General features: G+C 38.2%; 1 protein-coding gene across 8 annotated transcripts in view; it reads left to right on the forward strand.

Annotated features, from left to right (window-relative positions):
- ST7 (suppression of tumorigenicity 7) overlaps nucleotides 1-23,493 on the forward strand; it is a 115,038-nt gene that overhangs the window by 17,880 nt on the left and 73,665 nt on the right. For 2 of the 8 annotated variants that reach the window (XM_087934048.1, XM_087934049.1), the window contains exon 2: nucleotides 7,836-8,016. The exons of 5 other annotated variants lie outside the window; for them this stretch is intronic. Coding sequence is in view for 1 of the 3 variants with exons in the window: in XM_026713169.2 (XP_026568954.1) it covers nucleotides 9,140-9,161 (22 nt within the window). In the remaining 2 variants the exon portion in view is untranslated. Of the gene's footprint in view, nucleotides 1-7,835; nucleotides 8,017-8,994; nucleotides 9,162-23,493 lie in introns of those variants that run through there. One more of the 8 variants, XM_026713169.2, reaches the window with a different exon arrangement.

Here is a 23,493-nt window from a genome sequence, read left to right on the forward strand (position 1 = left end):
CCTGCTTATCCAAAGCCAGAATAGGCAAGACTTGAATAAACATACAAACCTCATGTGTTCTCATAATGGCAGGTTTAATTTTAATAACATACAGTAGTACATTATTAGATTCTGTTAGGACTGTTGCATCCAAGTAAATACATTGGATTTTATTCAGAAAGTTTAGGTAATTTTAATGTACAGCAAGACATCGTCTTAATTATAGACTGATTTTGATACTTTTCTTCAGCTGACTAAAATAACACTAGTGAAGAGATTCTGCATTACTTTCCCTCCTCTAGTCCAAATTGATCCTGTTATTGCAAAGTATTGTTTCAGTTACCAATGACCTGGAGTCATGATAGTCTTGTTTTGAATTTATAACAACAATGAAGAAAAGGCATCTCGGGGGGGCGGAGCTGGCATCGCGACGATACGGCATGCGATCTTGGAGGTCTGAGATCGCTGCCGATATCTTTGCTCCTGGATGATCCTATAGGATCTAAACCGTCCCAAAGAGATGGTGAAAGTGAAGAGAGCATCCTGTCAATCCCAGGGATACCGCGAAGTCCCTGGTAGATCCAGGAGAAGCTCTTCTTGCCAGCGGCAAAGAGGCAGCCATTAAAGCTGCTGAAGTTGGGACAGCTCCGAAAGGAAAGAGAACGGAAAGAGAGAGTGTGCTGGTTTGGTGAGAATTTTTTGTTTACTTTAAGATTTGAAAGGACACCCTAAGGAAAAGAAAGAATCTGTAAAAGTTTTGACAGAAGTGATTAAGCGGCGATTTTAAACAGGAATGTCAAAGTAATGGATTTTTTATACATGATCTTATATTTTGAAACTGGACTGTTTTTTTCTTTTTCATCTACTTTTTTTCTCCTTTTTTATTTTGTAACTATTTTAGGCTAGAGACTCCCATTTAGTTATTTCTTTTTTTAAAATATCTTTTTCTTTTTTTTTATTAATTCTTATTGCATTTTGCTTGGAAAAGGAGGGGGAAAGTGAAAGCAAAGAAACTTTGTAACACTGCCAACTAGAGGCTTGGAAATATTTTATTTCTCTTGTGACCAGATAAAGCTGAGAAAGAAAGAACTGAGACTTTTTTTCAAGGACATTGCTATTCCATAAGATAGAGGGAAGAGCATGGGACAGTATTATTGCAGGTGCTCTTCTGGGTTTCTATCAATAGCTGGAGTCTGGTGCTGAAGGTTGTAGAAAAGAAAAGGTGATAAGTTTCTGGAGAAGAGTGTTATAACAAGAGCCTTGGATAACTAAACAAAGTGCAGTGTGTTTTCTTGATTTTTTTAAGCTGTGCTACCCCTCCTCAACAGTTTACTTTTTGAAATAGCTATTTGGACCTTTAGTTCTTTGGAACTTGTCTTTGCTTTTTTTTTCTTTATGCTTGTCTTTGGAAGTTAATTTTTACGTTTGTTTTTTATTTTAAAAGAAAAGTTTTAGTATTAATGATTCCCTTCCTTTTCTTTTTAAGGGAGTAGCCTTTTTTTTTCTTTTTCTCTTTTTGATTTTCTGGTATTTTTGTTTTTCCATCTACCTCCAATACTGATCTTTTCTTTCTTTTTATCTTCCTGGCTTTTTTTTCTTTTTCTCTTATGCAGTCTTTTATATTTGAGACCTCTTAATTGGATTAAGGTGTTGAAGAACCTGAAGATTTTTTCCTTTTTTAAAAGCTTTTTCTTCTTCACTTTTCAGTCTTTTTTAGGATTTTGCAACTTTTTCTCCTTTGTGTATGTTTATGGTTTTTTCTTTCATTTTTGAATTTTCATTGTTATCTAATTAATCGATTGGATTAAGGTATACAAGAACCTGAAGAATTTTTTTTCTTTTTTTATTATTATTACTATTTGGTTTCTTTTTTCCTACTATTTTTATTTGGAATCGCAATTGCTTACTTTACAATCAGATTAAGGTCTAGAAGAACCTGAAGATTTTGAATTGTTTGAAATGAGTAGGAAATTAACAGCTACCAGTTCTTCAACTTCTACTTCCTCCTGTCCACCATCTGGAGGACAACGTTTAATACAGACAATGTTAAGGCAAGAGAAAGAACAAGAAAAAGAAAAGGTGACCCTGCAGATGATTATGCAAGGAATTCAAAATATTCAAACAAGATCAGAGAATATTGAAAAGACAATAGAGAACATCGAACAAAGAACAGGGAAAACCGATGAAAAAATCGAGAACATTCAACAAATGATGATGAAGTATGATGAGAGACTACTAAAAATTGAAGAAGATAAACAAAGAGATAAGAAGATTGGATACATTGATACCAGATTAACTGTGGTTGAACAAGATAAAAGTGGTATGCTGAGATGGGAGATGGACAGATCAGAATTTTATCTCAGATTCCAAAACATAGAGGAAGAAAAAGGACAAAATCTAGCTGAGATAATGATAGAAATATTGGCTGAAGCTTTGGAAATAACGGAAGAGAAGATGATGGTTGGAATAGATGAGGTTTATCGAGTCTTCACAAGATACGTAATGAGAAATAGCCTACCAAGAGAAGTTCACATCAGATTTACAAAGAAAGCCATTAAAGCACAAATATTGCAAGTGACAAGAGGGAAAACATTGAAATATAAAGATAAGGAAATTGTGGTTTTGAAACAAGTACCCAGAAGAGTGAGAGAGATGAGAAGAGAATACCAATTCTTGACCAAATTGTTACTTAAAAAAGAGGTGAATTATAGATGGCTGATTCCAGAAGGTTTAATGTTCACATGGCAAGAACAGAGATATAGAATTGATTCAATTGAGAAAGCTGAATCATTTTACACAGAATTTTTCAGAGGGGAGGAAGAGGCAGAAAAAGAAATTTCACTAATTGAATTCCAAATGATGACTGAAAAAGAGGAAGGTGCAGTAGGTGGAAAGGAGAAAGCCAAAGGCCAACGTGAACCAAGATCCACGAGAGCTGCCAATCCTAATTATAAAATATAATCATGGAAGAGAAAAAATTGATTACAATTAATATAAATGGACTTAATTCAGCTGTTAAAAGAAGCAAAACTTTCCATGAATTAGAGAAATTAAAATTTGATATAATTTGCCTACAAGAAGTACATATTAAAAAACAATATGAACAATTGTTGATACAGCCAAAACTAGGGAAAATATTTACCTCCTTGACACAATGCAAGAAAAGAGGAGTGGTTTTATATATTAAAGAGACTATTTCAGCGAAATTGATTTATACTGATGACAATGGAAAAATACTAATGGTGGAAATAATGGATAATAATACAAAAACACTCCTGATTGCAATATATGCCCTGAATGATAAACAAGAAGAATTTTATAAAAAAATACATATCAAAATAATTGAACTGGACTATGCTAATATAGTTATGATGGGAGATTTTAATGGAATTGTAGACAACAAACTGGACTATACAGCACAGAAAACAATAAAGCAAAACAGAATGACTCTCCCCTAAATCTTTTTTTAATATGGTAGATGAAATAAACTTAAAAGATACATGGAGAGAAAGAAATGCTGAAACTAAACAATACACCTTCTACTCAAATAGACACTTATCATGGTCCAGAATAGATATGATATGGATGTCAGTAGAATTGTTAACTAATATCCAAGAAATAAATATTGAAACAAGTACTTGGGCAGATCACAATCCAATGACAATTAAATGGAAAGGACAAAGAAGAAGATCTAGATGGATGCTAAATAATACTATTTTAAAGGAAAAAGACTTCACACAGTGGATGGAGAAAGAACTGCCTTTTTTCTTTAGAGAAAACGAAAAAGAAGATACATCAATCCAGAATGTATGGGATACAGTGAAGGCATATGTTAGAGGCTTGATAATAGACTATACAAGGAAAAGAAATACCATGAAAAGATTAGCCTCTAAGCCATTAGAGGATGAGTATAAAGGACTTGAAAAAAAGCTACAGAAAATGCCACAGAAAAAAGACTTCAAGCTAAAAATGGATATAACTAAACATAAAATGGGCCTAATAGAAAAAGAAGAATTAGCACAGAAAATTATAGGTGCTAAACAGAATTACTTTGAAGATGCAAATAAACCAGGTAAATGGTTAGCATATAAATTGAGAAAAGAGAAAGAATCAAGGAAAATATTGCAATTAATAGATGATCAAGGCCAAGTTTGCTATGGTAGTAAAGAGAAAAGGAAATCATTCGAGACTATTATGGGAAACTATGCACACAAGAGAATATTGATGAGGAAAGAGTCAAACAGTACCTACAGAATGCTAAGTTACCCTAGACACCTAAAGAGATTGAAACAATGTTAGAAAGCAATATAACGATGATGGAATTAACTGAAGCACTCAGGAAGCAAAATAATGGAAAGGCACCAGGCCCAGATGGACTTCCGGCAGAATTTTACAAAACATTACAAGAATTGTTGAATCTTCCATTGCTAGAAGTTATGAATGAAGTTATGTTAAAGAAGAGGATACCTAAATCATGGTCAGAAGCTTATATTACACTTGTTCCAAAAGAGGAGGCCGATCCATTACAAATTAAGAACTATAGACCTATTTCCCTACTAAACACAGGTTATAAAATTTTTGCTTCAATATTGGCAGAAAGACTTAAAAAATACTTAAATAATTTTATTCATCCTGATCAAAATGGATTTCTGTCAAAGAGACAAATTAAAGACAATATGAGAATAATCTTGGATATCCTGGAATATTACGAGGCACATCCTGAAAAACAAATGGCTTTGATATTTCTAGATGCACAGAAGGCATTTGATAATGTGAATTGGCAATTCATCTGTTACTGCTGGAACAGATGGGCTTTGCTAGAAAATTTATTCAAGCAATAGAAGCTATATATCATAAGCAAATGGCAAAGGTAATGATAGAGGGAGAACTGACAGACTCTATTGATATAAGAAAAGGAACAAGGAGGGTGCCCACTATCACCTCTGTTGTTTGTGTTAACTTTGGAAGTGCTAAATAGAAATATTAGAGATGAAAAGAATATAAAAGGGATGAAAATTAAAAAGGAAGAATTTAAGTTGCAAGCATTTGCAGATGATCTGGTTTTCATCTTTAGAAAGGGTCTTTAGACCCTTTAGAAACAGCATCAAAATTGATAGAAAAGATAGAGACATATGGAAAGGTGGCTGGTTTGAAAATAAATAAAGATAAGGCAAAGATCTTGACAAAGAATATGCTATTAAGACAAAAGGAAGAACTGGCAGTCCTATTGAAAATTCAGGTCACGAATAAGATCAAGTACTTGGGGATATACTTGACAGCAAGATGCAGTACACTAAAACAGAATAATTATATCAAACTTAAACAGCAGATAGCGCTAGATTTGGCGAAATGGGAAAATTTACAACTGCCAATAATAGGGAGAATTTCAACAATCAAGATGAATATATTACCCAGAATTTTATATTTGTTTCAAACAATTCCAATTAGGCTTGGAAAAGACTATTTTGAAGATTTAAATAAAATTGTGTTGAAATATATATGGCAAGGTAAGAAAGTGAGAATAAAGTTTAAACTTTTGCAAGATGCTAGAATAAGAGGAGGATTTGGTTTGCCTAATTGGGAGTTGTATTACCAAGCTACAAATTTGATGTGGGTTAAGGAATGGATAACATTAAGAAATACTGGATTGTTGACATTAGAAGGACATGATCTGTTGTTGGGGTGGCATGCTTTTCTATGGTATAAAGGAACTAAAACACAAGGGTACTTTAGAAGACATTATATACGGGAGTCTCTGTGGTTAAACTGGGAGAAGATTAAAAGACAATGTTATTCGAAAATTCCAGTCTGGCTATCGACTATTGAAGCATTTTCTTATCCTATAATATACAAAAAGGAACAAACAGTTTGATATGGTGAAATATTGAATGAAAAGGGTGAGCTTAAATCTATACAAAAACTAGAGGAACAAGGTATAAAGATGAATTGGTTTTCATATGCGCAAATACATTCAAGGTATGATAAAGATTTTAAAATAGAAGGTTTCTATGATAAACTGACTGATTTAGATAAGATTTTGACAGGTACTGATGAAAAGGTGATTAGAAAATTCTATGGATATTTATTAGAAATTAAACTAGAAGAACAAGTTAAAGAAACTATGATTGCTTGGGGGAAGAATTTTGGATATGGGATTGATCTAGAGAAATGGCAAAAATTGTGGTCTCAAAATTATAAAATGACAATGTCAACAGCATATAAAGAAAATTTGTATAAGATGTTTTACAGGTGGCATTTCCCCTCGACAAGAATAGCAAGAATGTTCAAGAATAAATCCAAAAAATGTTGGAAATGTCATCAGATACCTGGCTCATATTACCATATGTGGTGGACTTGTGCGGATGCTAAAAAATACTAGGCTAAAATGCACACGTGGTTGGAAAAAATGACAAAAAAGCATATAGACTTGAAACCAGAGATATTTTTATTGGGAATTTTACCTGAAATATATAGTAAAGATTTGAAATACATGATTGTAAATGTATTAACAGTGGCTAGGATTGTATTTGCTAAAAACTGGAAAAATGAGAAAATACCATCACAGGAGGAAATTATTAAGAAAATATTGGAATGTGCTGAAATGAGCAGATTGACATTTGAAATTAGAGAACAGGATGATAAACAATTTTATAAAGTTTGGGATCTATTCTATCAATGGTTAGACAATAAAGTATAGTAACGAAATATGTAGACTTTTAGAAAGTACTAAATATATAAAGATGTATTCTTTTCTTATTATATCTACAAAATGATTTTAGGATAGATTTAGGATGATAATATGAATTGTCACAAAACAAATTAAGTAAAATACGATTATTTTCCAAAGCATGAATGAATAAAAGTATAGTCAAATGATTGATTAATAATGATTCCAATGTATTCAATATTGGATTGAAAATATGAGATCATATACAATGTAATTGTAATTGAAGTCTACAAAATGGAAGCACAAAACAATTTGTAAACCAACCAGCACACTGTATGTGTGGCCTGATGTTTTTATGTTTTGTTTGTTTATGTTTGTTTTAAAAACCAATAAAAATTAAAAAAAGAAAAGAAAAGGCATCCCTCTACTTATTTATTTACATATATCCTGTTTTTATTATTTTTATAAATAGCTCAAGGTGGTGAACATACCTAATATTCCTTCCTTCTCCTTTTCCCCACAACAACAATAATCCAGGGAGGTGAACTGGTTGAAAAAGAGTGACTGGTCCAAAGTCACTCAGGTGGCTTTCATGCTCAAGATAGCGCTAGAATTTAGCACTGGTTTCTTTCTTTTATTTTTTTTATAAATAGTATTGAGTAAATATTAAAATATCGGACACAGTGTGACCTTCCTGGCATTTGTCTTTGCCATACATACTATAACATAAAACAAATAACCTTCTACTTATCATACATTGCTAAGTTTATACTACATCCAGTATATTCATTTATATTTACAACATAAAACCTCGTGATTTGCTACCAGTCTGCTGGTTTCTAAGCCAGTACCTTAACTACTAGACCAAACTGGCTCTTACTTAAATGTTTTCGTTCTAAGTTTTCTTTATTTTTCATTATGATAGTTCAATAAAGAAAGAACAAAATTAAGTGCAGTTGTAATAGTTTTCTGTGAGCCTTTGTACAGTCTCACCATATCGATGAATCCCAAATTGCATTGTTTATTGGTATTTATACAGTTATTTATATTTCTTCATCCCTGTTTGACGGAAATGAACAAACTATAAATATTTTGCTTAAATGCACATGATAATAACAGAATTAAGATAAATTAACAATGGAGGTGGGGAAGTATTAACAGCAATATTTTATTGATTCTGTCTATCAAGATGTGAAAGAAAGGCAAACTTGGCAACCACAAAAGAGAGAAATACACAACCCTGTTTTTAACTGTCCAGAGAACAACTGGAACAAGAAGAGGAGAGGAAATGAATAAGTCAGTCCTTTTTCAGAAGGAGAAATAGAAGAAGCTGCGTAAGGCAAATATGGTCGCCTCTATTTTATCTTAAGGTAGAATAGCCATATATGCAACATATGCAAAATTAAACAGAGGTGACTGTTAACAAAGCATGCTTCTGAACTACTGCTCTTAGCATTCTTCATCACTGCTTAATTTAGCAAGGGTGTATTAGGATTTGTTAGGAACATCTGGAAGGATACAGATTCTCTGTGCCTTTGTGAGGCAATTAGGCAAAACTGGCTGGAGGCCACATTCAATCAGTGAATATACTTTCCCCATCAGTATCAAACCTGCACACGTAAATTTAGTGTAAATAGATAGTTAGTCCATTGACTTACATAGATACACATAGAATAAATAGATAAATATCTTCTCATAGTTTAGTTGATAATTTGTTAGCTTGGGCTCTGAATAAAGAATAAGCCTTGGATTCTTGCTTTTTTCATTCTTGATGAAAAGCAACCAGCTACGAGATATTTATTCAACATCATTCTGAACTGAGCATTTTTGTTTTTAATATTATGGTGAATGCACTTCACTTCCAAGCAGTACTTGCTGTAGCAGAACAAATACGTTTGAAATTCACCCGCGGCAATGTCCTTGATGGAGTGGGTCTTTCTTCTTTTCTTCCTTCCTTTCTATGCAAGGATGCAAAATATATGTGGTTCTTTGTCTTCTGTATTTTGTGACAAAAGAATTCCCATTTGAATTGTGGTGCTCTATTCAGCCTCCCTCTGAGCCTGTGATTAACAGCAGTCAGTCTTTGCAGTATTCTGACGTCATCCAGTGTATGCATAAGCTATGCTATTGTCTTACTGAGAGCAGGAGTTGTGGATTGCAGTATAGTCTCTGCTATCTATTTCTGCTTTCCTGCTCTACAGAAGAGACACAGACTATTCCTTGTCTTCTGGATTTTAAAACCAATACTCCTGATTTTTTTTCTTCTTCAAATCTTTCTGTTGCTACTGCGAAGATTTTTTGCTTTAAGGCAACAAGAAAGGCTGTCTGTAAAGCGAAGCTTGGGAGAACATAAAATCTGCCAGTTGGATAGCTGTGGGAACTGCATTGTCTGGCTTCATGATTCCCGCTGTGTAGCAGTCTCATCCCTTCTCTGATAGATTCCCTCTATCTCTCTCCCTTTTAACCCATCCTCTGAAGCATCTGGAGCCAGCCATGTTTGGCACCGAGTCGTCATGTAAGTAAATGGGATGCCTGACCTTGTATTTCTGTTTTGGAACAGAACTCGCTCCGTGGTTTTGATCCATAGGCAACAACTATCTGCTCTGCTGAATAGCAGCCGTGGAATACGTTATTCTAGTTTAAGAAACTGGGGATGCCGTGAAGGTTTTACCCAGCTTTCTCTATGCATGTCTTTGACACTAGCTGCAAGGCAGGGTAGAATGGATAGGGATGCTGCCGAATCCAGGCTACTTGGAGGAAATAATCTGGCATTGCTCATGAAAGTGTTCAACCTGTATGGATATCTGGATATCTTTGAGATGCTGTCTCTCACACACCATTATGGCAGATACAGTCGTTTCTAAAGGTGCATTAATGAGGGTGTTTGAAAGACTGATGGATTATATGCTGGAAAATTAGAATGTATTTAATCTAACAAAAGAGTGGTAGCTTTGTGCTATGGAAGAATGGGCATTTCTTGGGAGGGGGAGGGAATGCTTTGTTTTAGCTTGCTTTATTGGTGTGATGGGGTGGAAAGGACAAGCATTTGGGATACAGTAAGAGGAAGATAATGCCAATAATTTGTGTCATACAGAAATTTGCAAGCTCCATCTGGTGTAGCAGAGGCAGTATGGATGCCTTTTGCTGAAAACTGGATGGATTTGTTTCCTCTTTAAAGAATTTTTTTTTGGGGGGGAGAAATCTAAAACGAGAGATGATTGTGATGAGTGTTCATTCCTCAAAGCATTATTGTTGATCACATGGATATATAAGAGCCAGGGAATATTAATAGCCAATGAGGCTAAAAATAATAATTAGATACTATAGACTTCTTCAAAAAAAGAATGACTTAACCTTTCACGATGTAAATGTTTATGACATGGGAATCAGTTTATTTTCCTTTCTGGTTAATCTGAAGAGATTACACAGATTATAGATCATTCAGAACAATAACATTTTAGGAAATCTGACACTTAAAAAACTGATGGTTTCAAAGGGTTAATTGGTTCTTTGATTTAGCTTCCCACTCTTTGTAACACAATGCCTGCTCAAGGTCAAGGCAGAACAAAATGCATCATTGCCTGTACATTGTTAGAGGTCTCTTCCTTTCTTTTTCCCTAGAAATGTTTCATTTATGTCATCATTTAATTTAAGTTGACGATTGCTTTTTTTTAATACATTTAACAGATGATATTGGAAATAAAACGGTCAATGCTTTTAGCCTCATGAAATGGCCCTTCCCTAAATATCTGGGCAATGTAACTTATAAGAATCCTCATAAGCAGTTCCAGAAGAAAAAAGAAATAAACCTGGACTATTATTGCAACCTTTGTACTAAGGATATATTCTGTAATTATGGCTAATGATGAGTAGAGATATCTAATAAATTGTCCACAGCATAAAGGATTTTGTCATTGAACTATTTAGTGGATCATCAATGTGCTGCTTAACAGACTGCTCTTCTAGTAACAGCTGGGCAAGCCTTTGTTACTATGACATCCAGATTAATGAATTTTCTATTTTAAAAGAGTATGTGATGCAATCAAGGCTAAGAACTATTTATTTTATAAAATGTATATTTTCTTTTATTAAAAGCAACAAATGAAAAACACTTGTTCTTCAGAATTCCACCAACAGAAAATTAAGCAGAGTTAAATGCTACTTTATTTAATTGTAGCTCAGATATTAACACCATCACAACTGATATGAGAGAGTTTTGCAAGGGTTTTTCATTTTCATTTTTATACGTCATTAGCTGAGGGCAGCCATATATTTGCACTTAACTGTGTTGAAAACCTGAGGTTTGTGGTATGCAAGGTTCTATTCACTCCATGTGGAAATGGTGAATTACAATTTAAAGGAAACATAATACTGATTTAGTGGCATTTTTCAGTCACTTTGAAAAGTGTTCCAAAAGACTGTTGGTCTTTATGCATTATAAGATGCATAAAGATAAGCCATTCCTTCCTTGATCTTTTCTTTTAGCCCAAATCTTCCCATTTTGGGGGGAACGGCCTTGCTTCTTGTATCAAACCCCACTCAAGTTGTTGACCTTATTGATTTTGGTAGGAAACATTTTCAGGTTGCCTGTTCCAGTGGCCCCCAGCGTTTTGGGCACAAGGGGCTGGTTTCGTGGAGAAAGGTTTTTCCATGGACCAGTGGGGGCGTGGTTTTGACTGCTGCCTGCATCCCACAAATAGGGCTTTGCTTGTTTGTGCGGCCCAGTAGCTGGCATGCCGCAGACGCTGTCTGGTCACAGTCTGGAGGTTGAGGACACCTGGTCTGTTCTATCCAATATTTGAAGTCTTGTTTCAGAATCATTTCAGAATTTCTTCTATCTTTTGCACCACGAATATGGAAATTACTATTCAAAATTTGGTGAAATCTTCTGAATGAAGGGGTGAATCCAGTACTGTTTTGAGAAGGCAACCAGCATAGATGTAACTCTTCCAAAATTCTTCATGAAAATCTGTTGTCAGCATTTTGAAGAGATCCATTTTTGCAGTAAGAAATAGGGAAGGACTATGAGTCTTCCACAAGGAAATATTCAAATCTTCAGTAAGGAAGTAAGAAGCTACTGACAGTAATTAAAAAAAAAATTCTCAAATATATTTCACAGAGCTTCCTATTAGCGCAATTACATTATGTGAGTTACTCTCTTCTTAACATTAGTTGTAGTTTAAAATTCTTTTAAATTCCTTTCAGAGCTATGTTTAGCTCTATTAGCTCTATCTTAGTTCTATTGTCCTTCTATCCTGATGCTACTTAATAAAACTATAAAAGCTAGGCAGTACAGAACTTCAGTCTTCAGATACACAAATATCTTTCTAAGCAACCATGTCATGGGCATAGGGGAAAGAGGCTTATATGCCAACTATTTGTCATTATAACGTCTATTGCATGAACAGACAAATAGCTGCATAGGATTGCAAAAATGTATAGAGGTATAATGTTAGGGTTCTTCCTCAAAAGTAGTCTTTCTAAGGGTTTTTTAGTATTTTGCATTCATTTAAAAAATCAGTTCACAATGAGGATTCCATTTTGTATAAATATGGCTTATTGTCAAAATACACGGCCATCTTAGATGGCCCAATTCAAGAAGCAATCATTAAGCATGGGAATCTGGGGGCCTAGCTTACCTATATGAAAAAGAACAGGGGATAACTATAAAATGCCCCAGATTCAATACTTAATATATTCAGATAAAAGATTAGTTTATGTTGGAAAGCTCCCAGCCAGCAAGGAGGAAGAATCAAGCTGGGAACTAGCCTTGAGTTCTTGTACAACTACAAGAGACCTAGGCTTGGCCACCCCCATCCCCAAAGTTCCATGGAACCTTCTCTGTTTGTTCTCAAGGGAAGGAAAGCAGTCTGGGACATTCTTGTACTACAGGTAAAACACAATAAAGTAATCAACTTGAACCTTTCACATGTGGATCTGGTTGCTTGCCCCTGACAGTTGATGTGTTGCAATGGTTAGAGTGCAGTACTGCAGGCTAATTCGGCTGACTGCTGGCTGCCTGCAATTTGGCAGTTCGAATCTCATCAGGCTCAAGGTTGCTATTCTTAGAAATCATTGCCAGTCATTGGAAAGAATATATTTTTTTTTTCTGATGAGCCTTGCATTCCCTTAGGATGAAAGGGAATGCAATTCCCATTAAGGGATGCATTAAAGTAGATGCTTTGCCAGATCCAAAGGATGAGATGAGATTATCCTGTTCCAGCAGCACCTTTCTTCTTTCTTTTACTCTGCTATCCTGTCTTTTTTTCCCTTTGCTCATGTCCTAGAACATTCTTAATTCTGGAATTCTCTGAGTGATAATATATTTTTTTTTAAAAAAGAACAAATATTATGTAAATTTGGATTTCGGAAAAATGTTTCAGTCTTGACTGGAATAAATAAAGATTTGATGCAAGATGAATATGAGATAGCATTTCACAGATCTACTAAGAGATAGCATTTCACAGATCTACTGAAACAGCTATTTGCTATCAGTTAGCCTTCACAAGGCTGGCCTGCTAATCTGCCGAAATATGTCAAGGAAACCTCACAGCATTTGGCAAGTTCATATCCCAAGACATTTCCAATTTGAAAGAGTAGTGTTGTCAACCTTGACTTGTGCTTGGAAACAGGCAAATAATGAACTAATGAGAACTAAGTAAGACACCACCACCCTTCCACCAGACATCACTGGAGACAATCCCCATCTCCTGCACTGCTTCAAATTGATCGCTCTTTTCCCTTTGAGAAACTTGTTTTCCTAGAAACCTGCTCCTCCACCTTCGTTCTTGGTGAGAAGAGTACGGTGGGGTGAGGGCAAATAAGGAGGCACCTTGTCCAAAATTAAGTATAAGCTGATCAGTTGGCTAGACCTGGCTACAACTCTTTGATTTAAGACTCTTTGGGCTTTTTAACTTCCTAAGATTTGACAGATACATGTATGTGGACTACATAGGCCAATAAGCTTTGCATTTTGCCATGGGGACAAAAAACTCAATCTTTGCACTTATTGACTGGAAAATCTTAATTTCTGAGGCACTTTTGGTGGGGATTTGGGCGAGTCCACTCCAATGCCAGTTCCTTGATGCTTGATAGGCCATATGATTTGTTGATTGATGTAACATCATATTACTATTTCAAAGTATTGTTTGGTGTTCAGTCAGTGTAGCCACAGGTTTCCTGGAACTTATCAGCAAGAAGATCTTTCCACAAATCAATATTGTAGAGACAGATATAAATTGTTAGGTGATGTTCTGCTCTTTCCAGCAACGAAAGCAGAAAACGCCATTGTGGTATATACTTTTAGCTCTGCAGCTGGATAGGGAAACAGACTTCCAATATATAGCTTGAAACTGAGATGGTGACCTTTCAAAGACTTCTTAAGGAGCCCTAAAATATTCTCAGAAGGGATTTTCTTCCAGTTTCCCACGAACAGCACCACTTTCTTGCTGGATTACCTTCATCCAACTTCAGACAGTGTCAGAACCATGCTGATAACAGGATGAAGGCTCTGCTTTGAGAATACTTCATTTGCAAAAGGCAGATAGGGCTATTCTTGAACAAGATGAAATAATAATGTACATGAACGCGAAGCAAGTTTCTTTTTATGCAACCTCTAATACTGTATGCCATATTGCTTCGTCTATTTAGTGTTTCAGTTTTTAGTTTTTATTTTCCTCAAACCACGGCAGTCTTTAGATGTCCTGTTTTCTTAACTGAAACTCTCAATTACATGGCCTCTTATTTTTGCCTTCTTCCCAGACGGCTGAGGCATCTTCCATTAGCAATCTATGTAGAAAACTACTGGAATGAGCCAGTGCCATAGACTATTGTACAATATGATCTGTATAGTATACTGCTTCAGACTAAATTAGGAGCCGCATTTAAAAGACGGGAATTGCCGATTCAGAAGGAAGAATAAGAATGGCTTGGTGATCTTTTGTTTTAGCCTGGCCAGCACTTAATACTGATAGTCATTCAGCTGGGATTCAATATACTTGAATGCAAACTGTGTTGCAGCATGTGCCCTTGCACTATTCTCAGCCATTCTGAAAATGAGGAATTTCCATTTCATTTGCATCTCTTTTTTTAAAGTAAATAAACACGTATAACTAGTTTATTTGTGTTCCCAAAATTCATGAAGTCTGTCTACAGAGGGGTCTTTTTCATTCCCATGTAATGTATTTTTTTAATGGCATTGTTCAAGGATTAAAGATGTTGAAGGATTAAAAATTAAAGATAAATATCATGCAGCAGCTTTTCTTGGGCTGATGTGCAAAATTTTATTCATTCTGGCTTTGTCAACTGCATAATCTATAAGCTTTTTTGGTCTCAAACTTCTAGTACAAAAGAAACAATATTATTAGCTCTTTGCTTCAAAATGCAGGTGTATGTATGTATGTATGTATGTAATATGATTAACTGATATATAGTATTCAGTGTGATGAACCAGGGAGTGTTACCAAGACTTTACACAACATTTGGGGAATAAGGATTGGATAACATAAAGTACTCTATATCTAGCAACATTAAGAACTATAGAGAAAAATAATTCCGATTTGATTATGATATGTAGCTGTAGTTCTTAGCGTTCAGCTTCGTTTTTGTTTTCAAAGAACCAAGGAAAATGAACCAAGTTTTTATAAGATCAGATCTGGTTGCTTTGAGGCAAGAAGCAGTAGAACACAGATCTATGTTAAACTAAATTCACTAACTTGACAATAAATCAATGTATTGTGATATTGTGATATTTAAACATTTCTTAACAGGCAAATTTAGTATAATTACTTATTTTAAGGATATACTATGTATTTACTATTGGCATTTAGATTTACTAATTCTTTTCTAGAAAATCTTTAGTCAAATTCTGTATTATTAAATATGGGTGGGGTTTTTTTTGTTTAATATGCAGATAAAGCAACATTTGCAATTCTTTCCCCCATTTTTTATTCTCACAGTCCTGTGGGTCCTGTTAAGTAGAGAGATAATATTACATTGCTGCTAACAATATAAATGATAATATTTATTAAGGCCAACCAACGAAGAATATTTTATTTATTTATTACTTCAGCATCTGTGCTGTTCCATTTCCAGGGACTCTCTACTTTCCAGGCTACCATCAAATATATTGTTATATTTGATGGTAGCTTCGATCCGGTCCTTTCATTTTCATTAATGTTTAATATGCATTTTAAAATCATTCAAAATAAAATTGTTATTAATAATACTGAAATAAATGTCCCCATGTAACCCCCCTTTTTGTGAGAATGGGCCTTGGGATGCTCCAAAGAGGTTGAGACCTATGCTGGCTGTAGTGTATTCTACCAGAAAGGTCATCCATGCCAGACAGTTCTTAGCAGAAGGGTCAGACTAAGTGTATCACCCAACCCATTTAATATGGTGAGAAAACTATGATGAGAAAATTGAAGGCAAAAATTCTTATACTGGTTTGGTCATCGACTGAGTGAACAAGGACCACGAGAGATGTCAGAGTTTCTGGGCATCTGTCGACAAGTGATAACAGAAATCAGGAGCTATGGCTGAGCAACCAGTACCTAGTTGTCTAGGATTACTGGAAGAACAACAACTACAAACAAGCAAAAGTATACTGTGTTTTAAAATTGTATCACTATGACCTCATATTGCAAACTGGAACCAACAAAGCTAGAATACTTAAAGTGAATGTTTGAACACCGAAAAAGAATCTATCCAGATTCAAATACCAATTAGAAGATTACTGAAGATTTATTACCAGGTATAAAATATTCACGGAAACAGAACCAGAAGTGATTCTGAAAAACTGTGAAAATGATAATAGAAAAAAAAACATCAGAATTGGCAATATAAAGGAGGCAACTGGCATAAACTACACAGAAAATGTAATAACATAACCAATTAGAGGCCATCATAGAAACAACCTATGAACAGACCCCCTGACAGGAAGAATTAAAAATGAAGATTGTGGCATATGCAGAATTATCAAAAGACTACCAACACTGAAAGTAGTGCACAAAAAAGACCTGACATTTATAGTGAAAGATATGACTAAAGTGCTTGCAAAAGTTGAAATAACATCAATTGAACAGACCAAACAGTTTGCCCTATAGTACAGCTGTGGTGGTTATAGACAAACTAGATATACAAATTAGAAAATTAAAAACAAAATTGTATTCAATTCCAAAGTGGATGATCAAACTGCAGGCCAAAATAAAAAAAAAAACCATTAAGATCAGGTGCAAGAAATTTAAAAACATGAAAGTGTTTAAATGATGCAAGGATAAGGCAAGGCTAATAATAAATATTGGCTAGCACCAGAAAATTTTGAAATCTTACAGCAACAAATAACAAACAAAAAAAAAATCTGAGAAGATTGATTCCTATGTGGCACCAATCAGCCAATTTATACAGAATAGCTATTTCAATCAGACTAGAGGCGGTTCTACCAAACAATAAATGGGAATATAAATTTTGAAAAAGGAAAACCAAACAAAAAGGAAACAATCTAGTTTTGTCAAAATCAATGGGAAACTCAAAAAGACTATGACAAAAATGCTAAATGGAAAAGGAATTTGAAGGTGAATTTGGTAAAAATCAAATGGAAGACCTAATAATAAAAGCCGGTTAAACTGTCGACTGATAATATACTTGCCTACAATGTTTAAATTACTCACAGACATAACAGTGGACAACCTTCCAGTAGAACAGAAAGGAGGCAAAATAAACGCAGAGCTACAAAAGATCAACACTTTTCAGATATTCCTGTAACGTATAGCGTGACAACATTGTTTCATTTATTGTTCTCTCCTAAAGAGAAAGCAATGTTGTCATTCCATAGGAATATCTGAAAAGCTCAGGAGGGTTTTCAGCCAACACAACATACATGCACACTTTAAAAGGAAGAATACACTAAGGCAGTAGCTTGTCTACCCCAAGGTGGATCTTGTCCACACCCAGACACAAACTGAGCAACATGATATATGACATACAATACAGTGAGACATGTGCAGATGTACACTGAGACATGTGCAGACATGTGCAGATCTGTACATTGGGGTTCATAAATGCATAGCACAACATAGGAGAACAAACCCATCAGGACAAGATTCAGCAGTCCATCTGCATTTAAAAGACAAATGCTACTTTTTTTGAAAACAGCAAAATCCACATTTTGGACAGGGAAGACCGTTAGTTTGAAAGAGGGGTCAAAAGAGGCCATCTGCGTCAAAATTGAACAGCTCGCTCTCAACATCATCTATCCCCGGTCTACAACACAGTCCTTGCAACAGTTCCAAGAGCAGTTCCATTTGCGCTACTGGGATGACTCTGGGGACATAGACAAACCTCCGTGGCCTGAACAACTCTAAAAAGAATGCAGATGACCAGCTGTTTGCAAGGAATATAAATCTTTGCATTCCCCACCACCCAGTCAGAGCTGAAAAGCTTCTTGGATGAAAAGCAAAATGTCTTCAAAGAAAAACCAGAAAGTCCAGTAGCCTCTTGAAAAAGCACCTTTGGGATAACCTTTGGATGATCGAGAATCTTTATAGACATGTTGTTCTGGATGTAATTGAGATTGGCTATATCGCTGAATTCTACTTGGAGTATTACTTTTTGTGTCAGTTTTGCTAGAGGAAAACAAGAATTTAAGTGTTCCTATTTCTGTGTATGTAGAAATAGCTCCAAGGTGTTGTCTCTATAATTATAGGAAATTGAAGCTTTGTGTGGTAAATTCCTTTACTCCAACCAAGTCATTCAGGATTTCATAAGTATACTGATTAAAGTATATGGTTAACTTTGTTTCTGAGTCCTTTTTTAAATATACGTTTTGTCTGTGTAAGATGAAGTATTTGAAAAAGGAATGGTACACAAGAATGAGGTCTTCCAAAGTACTGCAAGAAGGGGGCTCCTGCAATTCTCCAATTAGTACACCCATTATGGCTGTTCCAGTGCTCAAATTTTGATCACGTGACTCTGCAATGGTCATAACATCAGGCACAGGTCTTAAGTCCATTTTTTCTCCACACTGTCACAACTTTGAATGTTATGTTGAATGTCACTGAATAAATAGTCATCAGTCAAGGATTACCAGTAATAATATGATAATACTTTACTGTCCTTCTCCTCCATGCTGCATCGAGAGCCCAGGATGGGTTGACTCCTTCCTATGACATCATTTAGCTGAGTCTGTACTAAGATAAAAAGCCAGCCCCTGGGAGAGACCCCAGCTTTTGACTCAGCTCCTTTCAGTCAGTAGCTATGTCTCTGAAAGCGTTCTGTTAAATAGCAATCACCAGCGATCTTCAGTACCTTTTTTCCTTGCTTCAAGCAGCTCCCAGGGATCTGGGCAGCTGCTCTTCCAGGAGAGCAGGGCTCTCTCTCTTGCAACGTTGGGAGCAACATTGCCAGAGTGCTGTGCAGGCAAGCTGTGCAGCGTTGGGAGACCTCCCCATGCCTGTGGTTGGAGCGATCATAAAAATGATCGGCAAACCAATAACAGTGCCAGCCAGCTGATCGTGTGGCCGGCGGCTGCGTCTTTCCTTTGCTGACTTCTCTCGGGGCTGTTTATAGCCTAAGGAGCGATTCTTCAATCTCGGAGCCTGCTTCCCCTAGTCAGTGGCCATCTTGGATTGAAGCCTTCCACCATGAAGTGAGCGGCCATTTTGTAAGCACGTGGGCCAATTTATACCCTAATGGGCTTAATACAAAAAATTTACAAACAGTTTCTTTCCAGCGTAAGAGCCTTTATTCTTCAAATGGAGCAAGATAAGGGTAAGGCAGAGTCCCCCCTCCCAGTGGAACAGTCTCTTAAGCCAATAAGAGAAAAAGTTGTAGTCAATGCACCCAATCAGTCCAGAGGGAGGTGGCTGCTAAAATCAGAGCTAAGGCTCTAGCCCCTAAGAAGGCAACTCAGGCTGAGTTGAGGGCAGAAAAGTGCAGACATGCAGCCCTAGAGAGGCAGTTCAACAGAACTATTCAACAAAAGGGAGTGCAACTACGGCATGTTTCAGGTGATACCTGTGGGCCCCATCCAAGCCCTCCCAGGGGAGGAGCAGTTATCTATCAGCCTGTTTCATGAGGCTTTTGCAGTACAATGATCTTCAGGATCTAAGCAGTTCTGGGCCTTATTTCCAACAGGCTTCTGGGCCCTATGCTCCTCCCACTCCCTCCAGGCCTCGAACCTCTTCTCAATCTAGGCCTGAAGCCACCTTCACTTCCACAGCAGCGGCCTTCTGCCTTCTGCCTCTACCTTTGAGCATAGACCAGGGGATATCCAAGATGTTATCTCTTTGGCCATTAGGCAGGGATTGGCTGAAGGCTTCAAGCAAATCTATAAGTTGCCTCATCACCCTGATTTACACAGGCCCCAGGACCTCAGGGTCCATTCTTCTCCACCAGAATGGGAGGAGGTTGATAAGGAGGAAAGGGCTTCACCATCTGAACACAGTTACTCCTCTCTTTCAGAACATGAAGAGGGTGAGACCCTTGACCAAAATCTTTCAGAGGAAGAGGACTCTCGCCCAGAGCAGACATCCTCTGCATTGGTCTTCAATCCCTCTCTCTTCAGGCCATGACTCAGCATGGCCTTGGTCACTGCCAAGCTGTCACCAGAGGAAGTGGCTCCCGAGCCACAAGGAATTCCCTCTAGCCAGGGGACTCATTCTTCTCCAAGCCTGTAGTGCAGGCAGGGGTTTTGCCTTCTCCCACTTTGTTCCTGAACATGGTCAAGGAACAGTGCATTTCCCTTCAGCAGGTCCTCGCCCATCTTCTCTGGATAACCATTTCTACAACGTCAGCGCAGCCCTGGACAATTCCCTGGCAGTGCCTTCTGTTGGCATTCTGGTTCTGGCCTTGTTCCCATTTTCTGGCACTCTCAAATGGGCATCCATATGGTGGCTGCACCAACTCCAGATTAGATTTGCCTACATCTGACCTTCGGTCTCACCAAGGCCTTAATAAGATTATCGCAGTGGAGGAATTCACTGCAGATGTCACTCTCAATTCCGCCAAATTTGCATCTAGGGCCATGGCATCTTCAGTAGCAGCAAGAAAACTGTTATGGCTCAGAAATTGGCAGGTGGAGTCATGCCGTAAATGGAAGCTGGTTTCAGTTCCATTCGCGGGCGATAAGCTTTTTGGCGATGCTCTGGAACCTTATCTCATCGAAACCAGAGATAAACATAAAATTCTCTCTTCCTCTGGGAAGAGAGCCGACTATCACCCAGCTCCTTATACTGCTAAACAGCCCTTTCGGGAGGGTGGGAGTCGTTCCTGCCATCCCTCATTCTCCCCACCCATCGGAGGTCGCCTAGCCTTCTTTGCCTCCAAATGGGAGGAGTCAACGGCGGATGCCTGCATGCTCAGCACTATTAGGTCAGGGTTACAATTGGACTTCCTAATGCACCCCCCTAAAAAAAATATTTTTTTTGATCTGTCCTGTCTCTCGGGACATTTCAAGGCAAGACCTCATGAATCAGGCCATTCAACTCCTTGAAATCCAAGCTATTCAAACCTGTTCCCCCCTTTCAATGGGGACATGGGCTTTATTCTCGCCTTTCATCATTCCCAAAGCCTCAGGGGGGTGGGTAGCAAACCATCCTGGATGTAAAATTTCTCAACCAATTTGTAAAATACAGGCTATTTAAAATGCAGACTCTGCATTCTATTTTAGAGAGCGTTCAGGAGGGCAATCTCCTCTCTTCCACTGATCGCATGGAGCCTTCCTCCACATCTCCATTTGGCCTCATCATCGCCAGTTTTTCTGTTTATGTTATCAGAATACCCATTACCAGTATCGAGCACTTCCCTTCGGCCTCTCATCGACTCCAAGGGTCTTCACAAAGGTTCTGGCAGCATTGATGGCATCTCTGCTTTCTGTTCCAGTGAGGATCCAATGCTACTTGGACAGCATTTTGATTCTGTCCTCCTTCATCCATGCAGCCCATCGGGGTTTGCAAATTACCCTGTCATATCTCCAGAGCCACGGATTTTTCCACTCCTGTCCACTTGAATGGTTCCTGCTTCCCTACCAACAAGCAGGAACCAGCCACTCATCCATCAAGGTCCCACTCCCACCACAAATCCAGAGATCTCTCAATTGGTGGTGTTCCCCGTTAATCTGGAAGGGATTCCTTTTCAGGGTCCCAGACAGGCTAGTGATAACCACCGATGCCAGCCTCCTGGGTTGGGGTTCCCATATGCAGGGCCAGATAGTTCAGGGCATTTGGTCCAGGTCAGAGCAGACCCTTCCCATAAATTGGCTAGAGCTCAGAGCCTTTTTTTCTGGCTATCAAGCAATTCAGGCAATCAGTGACTGGCTCACATGTTCTGGTCCTTATGGACAACATGGCCACAAAGGCTTATGTCAACCGGCAAGGGGGGACGAGGTCCAAAGCTCTCATGAGAGAGGCTCAACGGTTGGGGTTATGGGCAGAGAAACACCTATTGTTGATCTCGGTAGACCACATCTCTGGGATCGACAACTCCCAGGCCGACTGACTCAGCAGGAGCTTAGTTGACCAGGCAGAATGGTCCATTCCTCCTTCTCTATTCAGGGACCTTTCCCTCAGATTTGGAACACCGGAGGTGGATCTCTTCTCCACTCCTCAAAATGCCCAAGTCACCAGATTCTTCACCAGGTTTCCTTGCCAGGGAGCGGAGGGGACCAATGCTCTTCGGGGCAGATGGCCCAAGGGTCTCCTCTTCGCCTTTCCCCTGCTTCCCATCACTCCGGCAGTAATTCGGAAGATGTTGGAGGAACGAGCGGAGCTCCTCCTCCTGGCACCCTATTGGCCAAGGAAGCCCTGGTTTGCGGACCTGGTCAACCTATCTGTGGCTTCTCCTTGGAGGATCCCAGCCCATCTAATCTCCTTTCACCAGGGGGCTCTGCTCCATCCAGAGCCCCAGTGGCTCAAGTTGACTGTGTGGCACTTGAGCGGCAGCGGCTGGAGGAGGCTGATCTTCCAGAAAGGGTTATCCTCACTATCCTGACATCTCACAAACCTTCTACAAGGCACATCTATGATGCCACCTGGAAGGCCTTTTCCTGATGGTGCCTTAGGGCCCTCCCTCTCTCCTGCTTCAGCCCAGTTGGCATCCTTCAGCATGGTTTGGAGAAAGGTTTGGCCCCCAACACCTTACGCAGGCAGGTTGCGGCCCTCTCCTCAGTTCTCTCACAGGGTTTGCTTCCTTCCTTATCCCATCACCCTTCAGTCAGGAGGTTTTTGAGAGAGGCTTCCAACCTGTACCCTCTGGTGGTTCACAGGTATCCTTCCTGGGACCTTCATGTGGTCCTTAATGCCCTTATGAACCCCCCCTTTGAACTCCTTAGAACAGTGTCTCTCCATTTCCTGACTCTGAAGGTAGTGTTCCTTGTTTCCATCACTTCTGCCAGGCGGGTTTCCGAGCTCGCTGCTCTTTCCATCAGACAGGACCTTTGTTCCTTTCATGATGATGGGTTGTTCTCCATCTGGACCCCTCATTTATCCCAAAGTTTAACACCTGGTTTCACAGGTCCCAGGACATTGTTTTGCCTGACTTCTGTCCTCTCCCGCACCATGATTTAGAGAGGCAGTGGCACACGCTAGACGTAAGAAGGGCTCTTAGAATATACACTAAGCGCACTTCCTCCTTCAGGAAGTTGGAAGCCATGTTTGTTTCCTTTTTCCCTTCTCACTTGGGGCACAAAGCCTCTTCTACTATTAGCAGGTGGGTCAGATCTTGCATTGTGCGGGCCTACAAAGCTGCTGCCCTTCTGGTTCCCCAAGGTCTGATGGCGCACTTTATCAGAAGCGCAGCCACTTCTGCTGCCTGGGCAACCCAAGCACCCTTGGAGATTTGTTGTGTGGCCA

This window comes from Pseudonaja textilis, chromosome 5, assembly GCF_049901715.1.
Source record: "Pseudonaja textilis isolate UNSWEBS1 chromosome 5, rPseTex1.2, whole genome shotgun sequence".
In the NCBI taxonomy this organism is placed as follows: domain Eukaryota; kingdom Metazoa; phylum Chordata; class Lepidosauria; order Squamata; family Elapidae; genus Pseudonaja; species Pseudonaja textilis.